The 15,402-nt window shown below is 43.9% G+C and overlaps 1 protein-coding gene across 1 annotated transcript in view; it reads left to right on the top strand.

Annotated features, from left to right (window-relative positions):
* The window catches only part of LOC132989341 (protein bicaudal D homolog 2-like), a 42,457-nt gene that overhangs the window by 10,534 nt on the left and 16,521 nt on the right, over nt 1-15,402 (top strand). The window contains exon 2 of the mRNA XM_061056912.1: nt 6,876-7,088. Coding sequence (XP_060912895.1) covers nt 6,876-7,088 — 213 coding nt within the window. The remainder of the gene's footprint in view (nt 1-6,875; nt 7,089-15,402) is intronic.

Raw genomic sequence — 15,402 nt, 5'->3', positions numbered from 1 at the left:
TGCTGATATGGAGGCGCGATATATCAGACCTATTGAATCCCCGCTCTCCCTTGAGAGGCAGGCTTTTTTCCTCTATTCTGTGGCAGATTTAGCAGTCAAACAATGGACCCAAATAAACAGCCGGGGATAAACAGATGCTTACTTATCATTAATCGACTGCTAAGATTGAAATTCTGAGGACAAAAGAATTTGAGTTTAAAGCCTTGTTGTTCTTCTCCCTCAATTTACAAGACATTGTTTATTTTTTCATTCGGTGTAAAAGAGAGAAACAAAAACAGTTACTCAAGGCAAAACAACCCATCTCAGAGAATATCACCCCACACAAATCTGCCATTTCTGTCGATGTTGATAGTGGAACATGGCTTGTTTTAAAGCTTCATCATGAGGGTTGGGAAAGTCATAGTTCCCCATCACACTGCCTGATTAGTGACACATGTACAAGCCGCCCTCATTTTTATATATCATAATTGAAGGCTAAATAAACCGTTTGGAGAGCCTTGCTTTTTAGCTGCCTGCCTGTTTCCACTTGTGTTAACACAGGAGCCCGTTGTTGAACACATATAGAGTCTAATGTGTAATGGAAGTGTGGGGCTTGACTGTCTTCCTTTTGCAGGTGTTTGACCTTTTATAGAGGGGATGATATATTTTCTCTGAAGTCCTGCCTGCGCACACGTAAGATGAATATAGATTAGGTGAACGTGAGCTCTGATCGGACCAAAGACTTCACACAGAATCTCTAATGCTGACTTCAGATTAGTGTCCTGTGTGAAGTGGGAATAAAATATGAAACACAGTTTCCCCAAGACACATCTGATGAAAGCTTTAACTAGCTCTTAATCATCACACACAGATTTATACTGGGAGAATTTGTGTAAAGTATCACTGATCTGCGGCAGCCCAATTAGGCGATTCTGATATTTTTTTACGCGTAAGGACTTCAGTGAGGCATGTAAAGGGCCTCATGAGTCTGATTAGTACATTGCCCCGTACTCAGAGAAGTCTGAGTGTGTGTGTGTGACTGTGTGTGCACACATACATGTTAGCTGTAAGTGCATATAGCGAACACCTTCTCCCAGTGGCTCCATCCCCACTGGTGTTTCTCTCTCTCTCTCCTCGCCTGAAGTTCAGGAGAACCACAACCTGGCACAGCTCTGTGCTTGTATTTTGCAGGTTTACGCCCTTCAAGAGAGAATCGTGTTCAGCCAGTTTACTTGAGGCTAAATCTAGGAAATATGTGTGTCTTCCAAGTCTCTGTGGGCATGTTCCTCTAGCCCCAGCATTTTTTTTTTTTTTTTTATATATTCTCTGTAGTGTATTCCTTGCCTTTGGCATGCAGTGCATCCCCCTGTATGTGTTGAAAACATGAGTCGCATGCAGAGTTGCCGGAACCCCTGCATGCCTTTGAACACGCCCCTCTTCCTCTATCTCATAGGGTGGAACAAGCCGAAACACGGCTGGAACACCAGTGTGCTGCAGTATGGCTCACTGCGGGGCACACTGTGAAAAATTTGGAACTGGGATGTGTGTTAAGTGTGAAATCGGCCAGGCCTGTGTATGAATACTAACCCAACGGCTCTATGCAGTAAATCAATGCGGCTCTGTGCCAGGCAACGGCTCAAATCTGTGCCTCCCCCATCCGCATTTCTCTCACCTTCTTCTTTCTCCTCTCTCATCTTTCTCCCTTGACGTATCACACTTTGTATTCATCTCACCAGGAAAAATGGCAGTTTTTTTCTGCATATTATGCTAAATTACTCCTTTTTTAAAAATAATTTTGCTGTAATTCTGGCTTTAAAGGTTTAAACTGTCAGTAAAACCAGGTGGATATATTTTAAAGTGCTGGAGAGTTAATCATAACCAACACCGATAGTTAAAGGCTTAAAACGCATCCCTGTATTTCTGCATGAATCAATCTCTTTCCCACTGAAGAGTAAATATTTTTCCTCTCTGTTACTCATTAAAAAAAAAAAGTGTCATTTGCTTCAGCTTTTTCACTTGCTCCAATCAGCAACACTGTCTCAGTAAATCGAGTCACCTAAAACAAGAAATCACTGCCACGTGACATGGGTTTGCATTCCTCACAAAACCATGTCGCACAGCCTTTTCAATAACACGGAGAGCTATAAAGTCTTAAAGAAATAAACAGTGTGCACTGAGGCTCTGAAGCAGAGAATAGTCAGCGGGTAAATGTGCCGTTCTAGGTCACACGCATGCGTGCTGCATGAAGCCACTGGTTCGTCAAATGCTTTTGAAAAAAAAAACATGCCCAAAGAGTTGATAGTGGACAGCTAAATATAGAGTGAACACACAGCTGAAGGCAAATCCAAGTCTCTGGCTGTGCTGTGGCCTGTGAACAGAGAGATGACGATGAAGAGAGGGAAAGGCATGATGTCTCTGTTTATCAGCGCTTAAAACTGAAGCTCCACGTGAGCAGTGTTTCACGAGGCCGGAGAATCTATTCTCTGTGGGGGTATTTTTTTTTTTTTTTTTCCTTCTTCTTCCAGCTCCACCTCTCCTCCTCCTCCTCCTCCACAGTCGCCTACAATGACTAACAGTGACTAGCCTTCTCTGTTGCTCAAACACTGCTTTGGCATTCAGGGCCGACCTCAACTCTCACACTAAAAGTCATCTGAATGACACAGCGTGATATTGTTCAGCGCTGGACACAGACCCTCTCGGGTCATAGCGCAGGAATGTAGATACCAACATCAGCCCACTCTGGTCCACAAGTCTCGCCTGATGTATTCTCAAATTTCAATCCTGCACTTGTGAGGTTGTGTAGTCTGGTGTTGCACAGACAGCGTGCCCTGATGTGCCCTATCTGGCATCGTGCAGACAGATTATCAAGTCAGCATTATGTCGCAAAATCAGGGTTAGGATGATAACGGATTTTAAACGTGCGGGCTTTCTCCTCAACAGTACGCTCTACGCAGCTGATTTTTTGTTTTTCATTTTTTTAAGGGCTATTGTTATCTTACTAGGTATCTCCACTTGAACACATTGTAGGCACAGCCTCACTCAATATGGCGCAACAGAAAGAAAAAAAAAAAAGCAGCTTTCTGCTCCTCTACTTTGTCTTTTTTCTGTTTCTCCCGTTAGTGTCTCCAGCAAGCTGTACCTTCCTATCAGATCCAGCCTGTGAGACCACAGGGGGGTTAATGGAAACTTGGAAACATGAGATGATTATAGCTGGACCAGAGATAAAAGAATCAGATCCAAATCCAAAGAGTTTTCTAATTGGGTTTTATTCCTAAGGCAGGGTTGTCTAATGGGACCTGCTTATATCGACTGAAATACTCCAGGCCCTTTTCTTTAATCCAGCCCTGTGTGTAGATTTTGTGTGTGTGTGTATGTGTGTGTGTGTGTGTGTGTGTGTGTGTGTGTTAGCTTGATGGTACCCATTGGGTTTATACTCCATTCCAGAGTGTCTTCAGTAATGATTTCTTTTGGAGACATTTCTCCCTTCCTCACTATTCTCACTACCAGCTCACCCATTCTCATGCCATAGAAACACACATAAAGACAGTTTTCTTCCTTTGAGACCGAAACTGAAAATCTAATTTTAGATGTACTTTACTCCAGCTCCACAGGGCCTCTGATGAGACGGGCAGTATCGATCTGTTTGTTACCTGTCAGAGACCCTAAGCCCCTTCTCCCCCGTGCTCTTGACTCACCAGATCAGAGAAACACACACAGGAGGATTCTGAGCAGAGAAAGCGCGAGTGAACTCTGTGACCTATGTTCTCTCTGCTTTACATTCCTGAACCATGTATAGTGTTGAACAGAAGCGGCAGAGGTCCCTCTCAAAACCCAGTGTTTAGCTTTTCCGCCCCTCTCTCACAGGAAAAACAGCGGATTGACTGCGTCCTCATTTGTCTCGCCTTCTAATCAGTAGACTTTGTGCCTTTGGTAAGATTAGAGGACAATGTAGTGATAACCCCCCAACATGCTTTGAACACAAACAACCAGGTTGACCGACCTGTCATGGACACGCTTGTTGTAGCAACTTTTGTTTTGCTTAGAGATCAACTATTTTAATTGACACCCCTGGTGTAAATTGAGCCTCATTGCCAGAGCAAACCAGGGTTTGAAAAAAAAAAAGGAGTTGTTGGTGTCCTTCCTCAAATTTGATGCATTCATGCACCCACACATAAAGTCTTTATTTAAACCTTTTGAGAGTTTCCATGTGTTAATCTCATGACTCGTGTTTGAAAATGAGCAATGTTTGGGGAAGTAATGAAATGAACCTGACATTTCAGAAAAGAAGAAGTGAGATCAGAGGTGACTCGTCTCATTATATCCGCTCCTCGGTCACATGGCGCTTTTTAACTCGGTGAATTTGTACTTTGATCTCTGCCTGGCTGCCTCAGGCATAAAGACCGGCTCAGCAGGGCATCTAACCTCAGCCCATAATGTGTGTACTCATCTGGAATCAGATATTTAGTTTTGTTGAGGGATAAATCCTGTGAATTATCGACTTTCCCTCATAGTGTCATAGAGCAAAATCTATGATGAAATCCAGTCCATACACCATGCTAATGACTAAAGACCTGCCTTTGATTAGCTTGACAAGAGATTCATAATCCATGCTCAACTGTCCAATGCTTTAAAAAAACAAAAAACAAAACGCAGCATATGGCAAGTTGAAGATGAATTATAAATTGGGCGGGCAGCTTACTGTGGGATTGTAGGCTTGGTCGCGTGTGTGCCCCCGCTTACCCTCCCTAAAAGTAGCCTAAACCCACGCGCGGGGAGTCCAGATTAAAGGCGTTGGGGGTCAGCGGGTTTTGTTTTAGGAGCTCTACTTTATGTTTGAAGGAAGGCCTCGTAGATTGGATTGATTGGAGCCCCCCTCAATATCCACAGTGCCCCCAGATTATAATGATGGGATCCCCCTGGTTTCTGATTGGGTTAATCCCGGCTTCTGTAATGATGTTCTCATTACCGTCTCCTGCTGATTGACCTTCAGTCTTGAAGAGGTGGGAAGGGGTTTGAGGAGAGATATTTAACACTAACTGAAACTTTGATTTAAAGTTACTGATATTAGATGTTTTTTTCTGAGAGATTGGCTTTCAGTTAACAGCCACGGGACTTTTGGTTAAAAAGATCACTGAAGCACCTCCCAATGGCTTACTGGCAGTGATCATTGCTTTTATTATTCAACTAGAAGATAACTTATTGTGTAACAGTTCTAAACTCTGCGCATGTGCACCAGTCAATGTTTGTTGTAGGCGAGCAACTTTTATTATTTTCATTTTATGAGAGTTCTGCAGAGCAGGATATCTGCCAGGAACACAGTAAAAAAAAAAAGTCGGTCAGAGTTTCCTTAAACACAGAGTGAAGTCTTCAGCAGTTCACAAGCTTAAAATAGACACACAATTAATAAATGTTTGCGCAAAAAAACTTCTTGGGTGATGCGTAAAGAAAGAGTTATTTCCTATCACTCAACTGATGCACTCATTTTATCTCGAGTGAGTTTGCTCAGTTGGTACTTCATCTTTGCCTTCTGAAAATCTAAATCTACACTCTACAAGCTTCTCATGTTACTGACATAAAGTAAGCAAGCACCATGTCAAACTGCTGTTGCTTCTAAATAAGGCATACCGTCTCTCAGCATGAGAGTGTATCTGTTCACCATCACTATCTCCCAGTCTGGGTCGTCATCTTTCCTGGAACGTGATAGATATTAAAGCCAGCCTGCACGAGACATGATGTCACACATTCCTGCAACCCATTAAACTAGTTTTTTACATATTCAACCAAGTCCTGCAAGTAGGTCAGTGCGACCACTGCAAATTTTCCAGATTTTCCTTTCTCTAAAGGAATTACTGGGATTAATACGGTACGCCGTCAAAGAGAGAAAATCCCGCAGCAGCCAGTCACGTGCAGATGGAAGGGGGTAGCAGGTCAGAGAGAAGGGAGAGTGCGCTGCAGCTGCAAACAAGGTCAGGTTCAGTGCCTCAGGTGATTTCAGATTACAGGCCTGCGCTCAAACTGTGAGGCGAGATGCGATTGGCTCGCTGGTCGTTACAGGATGGGAAATGAAATCTGTAAACACGGGGAGGATTTTTGAGCGATGGGAGATTGTAGACTAACCTAGATTCGGCTGCAGTTAAAGGACTGACTCTCTATCGCTCCATTTTGCTCTCTTTTTTTTTTTTTTGCAGGCCATTAAGAAATTAAGGTCAAATTAAGGCAGCACAATGAGCAGCACTATTAATTGTGAAACTGTTTTTACATCTCTCTGTCAAACCGCATAACTGTTCTCAGCATTTCAACAGAGAAAATCCCCCAAAAGAAGGCAGAAGTCTGGCCTGTATGGCTTCCATAATTATTTAATCTCCATAAACCTTATCCTTCTCAGGAAATCCATAAAATCAAATCATATCTGCTGACCTCCTCCAACTCTGCTATGATCCCCTGAAGTATTAAGAGCATTAGAAACACAGGCGTCTCATGATCTCAGACACTCACTCCATTTGCTCCACTTCTCCTGCTTGGTTTTTGCCATCTGTGGAGTCACTACTGAGCACGTGCGAGGGAGGCCAACATCCTGCAGGAAGGGGAGGGAGGAGGCGGACCAAGGGGGGAAGACAGGAATCAGGATGATGCAGCCCAGATGGAGCCTAACTGATTATCTCTACGGGGCAGTCCCCAGTTGAACCTCAGTAGTAATCACAGAGCAAACCTGTGCCTCTACTATTAAAATATCAAAAATGTAAAAAGCTATAAATCACTCCATTCCTTGATTAAAATATATCCATATTTTTGGTTTTAAAAAGGGGTTATGATTTTTTTTAAAACCAAACCTCCTATATGTTTCAATGCTAAAGCTCCAATATTAAAATCATGTTGCTCTTTTATTGTCTCTCCAGGCCTTCGGACAAGCCTACTCCAACCACAGGAAGGTGGCAGCTGATGGGGAGAGCCGCGAGGAGTCTCTGATCCAGGAGTCGGCCTGTAAGGAGGCCTACTACGAACAGAGGGTCCTCGAGCTGCAGAACGAACTCCGCCAGACACGCAACATCCTCACCAATACCCAGTCTGAGAATGAACGCCTGAACACCATCTCCCAAGAGATGAGAGAGGTAAGATTAGGGAATTCCCAAACCAGGAATAGTAATAGGAATAATATTAGCTTTTTTTTTTTCTTTCTTTTTTTAAGGTTTATTTTTGGGCGTTTAATGCCTTTATTTAGAGAGAGGATGGTGGATAAAGTCAGAAATCTGGATAAGAGAGAGAGAGAGAGAGAGAGAGGGAGTGGATTGACATGTGGAAAAGGAGCCACAGGTCGGATTCAAACCTCGGCCGCCCGCTTGAAGGACCAAAGCCTCTGTGCATGGGGAGTGCGCACTTTTAAAAGAGGGTTAAAAACTAATCTGCATTCACTTCTCATATTATGTTTGAGAAATGCCTGAGTAAAGTGTGAGTGTAACATCAGAGGACTGTTTGTTCTGTAATAGATATTTCCCTACGTCAATACTTAATGTATACTCTGAAGGTCTGAACTTTCTTGAAGCAGAGAGCTGTGTCTGCTCCTTTTTGCCTGCAGCTGTTCAGAACAATGGGTGGGTTTGTTTACATTATCGTCTCATGTAATTCATCCCTCTGAATCTGCAGAAATTCATCACTTTTCAATCTCTTTTTCTTCAATGCCGGGGGGCCCGGTGGGGGCAATGTGACGCTCGGCATTCCACTTTGAATGCGTCGTGTGATGTGCAAACAAAACAGCTAAACTATGAGGACATGAGTTCTCATCGATAACCAGTCAGCCAGGTGTACGGAAAGAAGAAGTGCTGCTTAATTAATGCACTGACATTCACTGGCTTGTGAGACTTTCAATACAGCTGTCCCAACCTGTATAACTTTAAGGTTTGATTAAAGATCCGACAGCTGTTGTGTCTTTTTGACATGCTAAGACAAGACTAATCATCGTGTAACTGCTGAAGGAGACACACCTGGCTGATAGACGCAACACCCTGCCTTCAAGCTTAAAGTGATGTCCTCCACCCTTGTTGTGAAGCAAGGTGGAGTTATAATTACAGACAACAGAAAAACACATGGGGCCAAGGGAAACATACACATGGTGCCAAGGGAAACATGCATGATCGTACTTGAATTATTAACCGATTTAATATCTCAAAATTCTTTGAACAGTTTGATGACAATAATACTGAACCTGTTGCTCAAACTGCGGCATAAGTGACATGCCACTTTGCAGCTCAAACAAGCCTTTTACTCAACCGAAACGTGACCATCACCATGTAGAATATGCCCTCCGCACATTCCAGCAGGCGTTTCCTTACACCTCTCTCTAAATCTCCCCTACTATCATAATGCCAACCTTTATAGTCTGCGCCCCACTTTAAACAATGTCTGACCTCTCCACTGCTTCTATTTGCATCTACAGTCACAGCTAGTTGACCTCATTAGGGGAGACAAGAGTGCCGTGCAGAGCGTGGGTTGAATGTCTGCCAATGGGCATGCCTGTGTGATGGAGCTGGTGATGAGGAGATTGAATTAACAGGAGAGCTCTACAGGCTGAGATCCCACTGACTGAGAGATGTGCAGAGCTTCCAGGAAGCCCTTTTGACACAGAGGCAGGGAGACAGAACGGGTGGAAGGGAGATGAACAGATACTGACAGGAGGCCAGAGGGAGCCCCTCGCTAGAATAATGAAGAGGGGGGGGGGGCTCTGAAGTTGCAACTAGTTTCAGGAGTTTGGTTTTATGAGGAGAGAAGCACCAGACTACTAATTGCTTGTTTTGACCCTTCCTGCATACCTCCGCCGTGCAGCCACCCTCTTCACTGTGCATTAACTCTTAGTCCTCCCATTTTCTCCTCTTCTTAATGCTTTTTAAATGATTGGTCAAAAGAAATCCAGTATTCCAAAGTCTTCCTGTGTTTATGCACAACAGATCCGGGCCTACCGCTGGTTTTCAGGTCAAGTTGGTGAGCGTTTTGAAAGAGGCTCCCCCCCCCGCCCCCTTTCCAGCGGGGGTCTAATGTCTTTGGCAGAAAATTACAGGACTCAGCTTGTTTTCCGTGTGTCACTGCTTGAAACAGATGTCGGCAGCATTTCTTACTGCGATTAGTGGAAACGACTTAAAAATGGCATGTCCACCACATCATCGACTTAAGTTCCAGAAAGCTCCGAATTCAGCTATAATTAGGTCAGCTGCTGCTCAGCTCTGCATCTCTGGTTTGTTTGGCATTATTGAAGCCAGATGTGCCTCAGTAGACATGTTTTGAATCCGAGCTCTCCTGTAGAACAGTGTGCTGCTCGCTGTGCAGGGTAAACATTTCTATATTGTCTTAAATGACCTCAGTTTTTTTTTACTTCTAAGAGCTTTATTTTACGTTCGTTAGTGAAAGCATTACTTTTTCTCCTGCACATATAATCTACAGAATTAGTGAGACTGGTGTTGCACTGGTGGAACTGACATGAATGTCTTTCTGAAGGTGCCATTCCTATAATAAACACCCTGATGCAGCGTCATGGGCCCCTGCCAGCTCTAATTGGCTGCATAAAAGGTCCGAGAGTGAAAATCGCCCCATGTATGGGATATAATGACACCCTTCTGATGGTAATTCTGTGGGTGCTAGGAGGAGTGTGTGTGGCAGGCAAATGGAGGGAGCCTGGGCTCTGAGGCTGGCATTGTCACCAGACTGACAAGACTGAAAGACGCTCCTTGTCTCCTGGGTTTTCAAATTAGCCCATAAGCTGAGGCAGGGAGGACCAGAGGGAGGGGGGGGGGGGTGGCTCTAAAGAAAGAGAAGGAGGCCTGAAATCCATGAGAGAGAAAGAAAAGGTCTTAATGAGAGCATATTCAGCAGAAGTGGTGAACGTTGCTGCTTTTCTGGGACAGCATGGCTAATCATATCGAGTCAGGAGTTTGAATGAATGACTCGGTTTCATCAACTGATTGTCAACTGATACTTGGGCAGCCCCTGTTGCCGTGTGTATTAGTGTGAAGGTGAGTTGTGAGATGCATTTAGGCTGAGAGCTTTCATGGCATGAACACAGCAGAAAGGAAGGGAAGGAGAAGTCGTGAAAGGCTTACAAAATGTAATTTCACTGCCTGTTGTTCACATATCAATGACTAGATAGTGTCATCCTCCACAGACCTGGAAGCTTCACTAAGTGTAAAACGGATTGAATGTCTGAACAGGCCAGTTCATTCACAACCGTTTAGTAACAGCATTTCATCTGGATGCTTCCGTCACATTTTCTTTTAAAAAAAAAAAAAACCTCCCAGGCAGGCTCTGATGCCAAAGACTCGAATGTTAGCCCCAAGCACTGATAAGACATATTTCACTGCTACGGTGTCGTCTACAGGATTAGACGTCCACAAAGAGCCAGTAACATTGTAAGGAGGCGCTCTCTAATAGGCATGACTTCATTAAATTCAATCTCTTGGCTGGAGGAGAACGAGCCCACAGTGATGGCTGCCATTATCCTCACAGAATGAAGATCCCCGTAGCCTGAGGAAATAATCGCGCACCGCTCAAGATAAAAAAAAGTGCTGAGAAATTGTTTTCAACGTAGTTCACTCTATCTGTACTCTCTTTATTCACACTCTTGGAATTGCTGGCAGCACTTCCTCTCTAAATATACATCACTTAAGATGCTGTGTTAAATGGTCCTATCCAGTCATTAAAGATCATCTTTCAAACTGAAATGATTCACCTATTTCCCCTCACCGACACGTTCATTATGATGCCGTGCTCTTTGTCAATCGCCTTAATGTGGAAGCCATTCAAATGGTAAACATGATTGCTTTTTCCACCTCATTGACGCGGTGGACGGAGCCGTCCAGACATCATACTCCCTCTTAAATTAAGTGCCGTTTGGTTCAGCTGGATTAAACACCTGAAAAAGGAGAGTGGAGGATTGAATGAGGGAGGTTTCTGCATTGATTGCGAGAGGTTTCAGAAGTGTGCGCTTGTTAAGAGAAGAACCATTGTCGCCGCAGTCACAGAAATTGGGACTAAGACGCTGTGAGTTTCTCGGGAACAGATGGAGCTTGGGAGCTGTCATGGCAGTGCTGAACCTTTACCGTAGGATTTTTGAAGGTCAGAGTTGCGTGGTAAAAAGATCAGAGGAGGGTTGCTCTTCGTTTCGTCTTATTATCTTCTGACATGAGGCAAATGTGAGAAGACTCCCAGAGCCCTTTTTGGTATCGATGTCGTCTGCACTATTATTTATTTTGACATCAATGCCAAGACAGATTGCGTCTGTCTAGTTAAAGCCAGAAGAAGAAGCGGGGGGGGGGGGGGGGGAGAGTATAGAAAGGGGAACAGAGAAAGAGCTGGAACATTGGGCTCTCTAGAGTCTAGAATAACTGTGCTGCAGAGGGATATGAGTAGATGTAGGGAGTTGGTTCTCCATTTCCATTTTTCACCAGCCATTTCTCCTTCTGAGTGGCCTACAACTTAAAAGCCTCTGGATGTTATCTGGGCTCTCTGGCCACAGCACCCAACATCACCCCGTCTTGCTGTCACTTCAGCCAACTGAGCTACATGTCTCACAAATTGATGTCTATTTTTAACCCATAGGAAGGGTCATCTAAAATGCATGTAGAAGACTTGCTATTGATCCGGGATAAGGTTTGTCTTTTGATATCAGCTTTTAGGAAGCTCTTAAAGTGTGTTGTTATTGATTTGCGTCCCTGGCATCACAGCACCATGGAGGCTTTCAACACCAGATCGATAGAGCCTAATAAATCAACAACACATACAAACAGGTCACACATTCACTCAGACTAATGATGTGTACACGCTCCCCGTGCACATTTCTCTTCTCTCAACCAAATGACCTGAAGAGCACAGATTCACAGTGAAGTGCATGCTGGCACACTGTGACCCTGTGGGCTCAGCATTCATACAGAGGGCATCAGCCACACACTCCAAAGGTTCCTTTCACTTTTTAGCTTTTAATTGTCTCATTTGAAAAGTGTGACCTTGAGTGTGTTTTTTTTTTTTCTCTCCTCCATAATGGAACCTGATAAGGCTGAATAGAAGGACAACAGCTCCCAGCACAGAGGAGGATGAAAGCAGATCTGCTTTCACCGACTTTGTCGACTCTTGACAGAAGCAATGGGCCCCTGAGCTTCATTATTCCTTTGCTCTGTCTAAAGCTATATCGGGGGGGGGTGGGCTGCACTGCATCTGTGATTCATGCCTCGTCTCTCCCGAAGGTAATCCCGTGATGAGCACGACTCTGTAGAGTTAGATTTAACTGGGGTTGTCATGACCTTGGCGTGCTGCAGAGTCTACAGGTATTATTCCATCAACAAGTCCAAAACTTTTCTGTGGAGCACAATTTTACATTTAAACAGAAGTGAACATGGCTGTCCCTTTCTACATCTCTTTAATTGATAGATACTTATGACGGAAATACAGCTCAGAACGAGGAATGAGTTTAATCGTGACTGGTGCATGGCTTCTGAAGCACTCTGACACCTTCACAGGGGAGAGGGGATGTGGGGTTGGAGGAAAAAAATGGCGCAAAAGAGGTCAGTGCATTAGAAAGAGAAGCAGTGGGAGGAATATCGACCTTCACTTGGTTTCGTCATGGCATCTGGGAATCTTCTGCACTGTGTTGGAACAGAAATAGGGGGAAAATCTAGTGCATGTGCATTTTACTGAAGTGCTAAGTGAGCAGGATGGAGGGTTACAGGGAGGTTAGTGGAGTGAGGGAAATAGTGGCTTGAAGGAAAAAAAAAACTATATATTTAATTTGAGCTTGTCTATACTAACATATCAATAATACAGGCATGTGCCATCTGGCTGTCTGGGCATTACTTTCAAGGGAGCCAAACCAGGGGATAAGTGCCAGTAAATATGGATTTTGTAAAAAAAAAAAAAAAAAAAAAAAGAAGCAAGCTGGACTCCCTGAAGTTTTGAAAAAAAAAAGAGCAGAGCCTTCAATAAAGTATTAAAACATTCCTAATCTACACTTGTGTTAAGCCTGAAACTTTGCTGCCGTGGCTTAGCCACCGAGTAGAGGTTATAGTCGCTCAGAAACACTGAGAAATTACTCCGAGCTTTAGTGAGATTTAAGCTGGCTCAGCCACACTGTGCTGTCAAAAGCAGTTTAACAGTGAAAAGAAAGCTTAAGAGTTGAAAGTGAGAGTTCATAAACATCACGGTACAGCGAGAAAGAGCTGACCATCACAAATGTGTGCTTCAGTGATATTTTGCGGTATTGCATGAACCAGAGCCAGAGGAGAAAACTTCATCCTCTCTATGTTTTTTAATCCATAACATATCAATCCTATCAGTCAGGTTTACGGTATGAAGGTTTGAACTGCCACCCACTTTGCATGGAAGTGACACATTTGTCTGTGTGTGTGTGTGTGTGTGGGTGGTGAGTGTGTGTTTTTAAGCAGCTGTCCAGACACTCCCTGTAGTGACAGCAGGCAGGGGGTCATTATGAGCCACACACAGGCCTGTGGTCATCAAAGGTTTCACAATGACTAGATCTCTTTTGGTGGCACCTCAGGTGGCCTTCGCCCTACAAACACACACACACACACACACACACACACACACACAATTAACACAAACATTACCATGAGACGTGTTCTACTCGTGTAATTAAATGCTGTGTCGTAGGTTCACAAAAAACCCTAATGAGTTACTCAAATCAACTTCCACCCCCCACCCCCCAGTCTCTGAGGGGTTCAGTGTAGCACAGGATGTGGAAGCAATGTGAAAGGTCAAAGCCGTGTTATGCATTGTAATCAGATTGGAGGCGGGTCTTAATCGGGTTCAGAGGTGGCCTGTATTCATCAGGACCAAGCAGCACTGACCCTCCAGCTGAGCCTCATAACCCCCAGACAGGAAGAGACCTGAACACCCAGCTGGTGCAGCTCTGTTGAGTTCAAAGTAAAAAAAAAAAGAAAAAAAAAGATGACTCCAGTGATGGCGTAATTATCATGAAAGTCTCTATAAAAATATTGTCTTTATGATGTTTGATACTCCAAAGCTGATGAGTAAAGTATCCGAATCTATTAATGGTTTAAGGTCTTTATTCATTTTTGCCTGTTTTTTTTTTTTTTTTTTTCATTTCTCTCTTAACATTCAGGCCCACTGTGTGGAGGCTTAGTATCAGGACTGATCAGTATTGTAAGCTCATGCATTATGCAGTAATGCACTAACATCGGCGCTCTTGCACGCCCACGCTCATTAGACATGTGCAAAGCTCTGCTGAATATTAATGCACCTTCAAACGTCAGCCAGCTCAAATCAGCTCTACACACAGCGATTTATTCTTATCATCAGAGAGAGGAAACGAGGAGCATGTACTCCTTATCGTTCTGGATTTAGCAACATAATTGCTATCAGTGGATCCCCTCTCAGTAAGCCAAACTAATAAACTCAAATTATAGAGATAGTAAGAAGTACAAATTGTTTTTTGTTATGCCCTCGTCTCCTGGGTAACAATAATTAGCTCTTTTGGTGAATGATTTGTAGTTTATTACGGGAGCTGTTTAACTGTGTAAATAAACCCTCTGTGCACAGGACTGAGGAGATCAATACAAGTGTCTTCTAGTTATTAAAAGGTGTTTAGAATACCTGTCATCACCATCATGTTACTCACTCTATTTCAATAATTATATACCTGAAGTATATTCAGTCTCAAGGCATTGTTGAGAGATTCTGCAAAGCGAAAGCCTCCCTGGATTGATTTCCTCTGGTCGCTGAAAGGATCATAGAGCAGGGATTGGGATGTGGCCCACATGGTGACAGCATGAGAGGAAGGGGCCACCTGGCAGGGGATTGGGACGCTAATTGTCCCTCTGGTTTAAGGTTATCTCCGCCAGCTCTCCTGGGAGAACGTCGCTCATCACTCAGAACACAAACGTGCAAATCCTGCAGACGGAGAGTGACGTGTAGATACAGAAACTCTCCTACATGTACATGTTTACACATTCAGCACATGTTCAACAACAGATAGCACCAACCGTGCGTTGAACCTTTGGCCTATAAGTCATGCATTAATCCTTGCGGCGCATGCGTGGAGCTTCAAGGTCAGTAGACAGTGTTTTCCTTTACGTACACACACGTGCACATTTCCTTATTTGGTTCACAAAGGGTGAGGCCCACCCTCCTTCAGCGAGTATCCCGTTACTTCGGAGCCATTATCTTTTTCTCTAGAAGCTGCCGGCTAACATGTACACCCTCCTTATCCATCTATCTTCTTCATGTCCTGTGGGGCTACTATGTTAGGGATGAGCCAAACAGCAGGGGTGGGAGGGCGGTGACAGAAATTTAGGAGGGCACAGAGCAGAGGTTTAAACAGGGTGATTTTCAAGGTAGTGAGAGACAGGTGGCCTAGCAGGGCTGATCGTTCAATCCTTCTGGCTTTCAGTTTGTTTCTATCTCCAGGTTGGG

This window comes from Labrus mixtus, chromosome 15 (genome assembly GCF_963584025.1).
Source record: "Labrus mixtus chromosome 15, fLabMix1.1, whole genome shotgun sequence".
In the NCBI taxonomy this organism is placed as follows: domain Eukaryota; kingdom Metazoa; phylum Chordata; class Actinopteri; order Labriformes; family Labridae; genus Labrus; species Labrus mixtus.
This window is presented reverse-complemented; position numbering and strand designations above follow the sequence as displayed.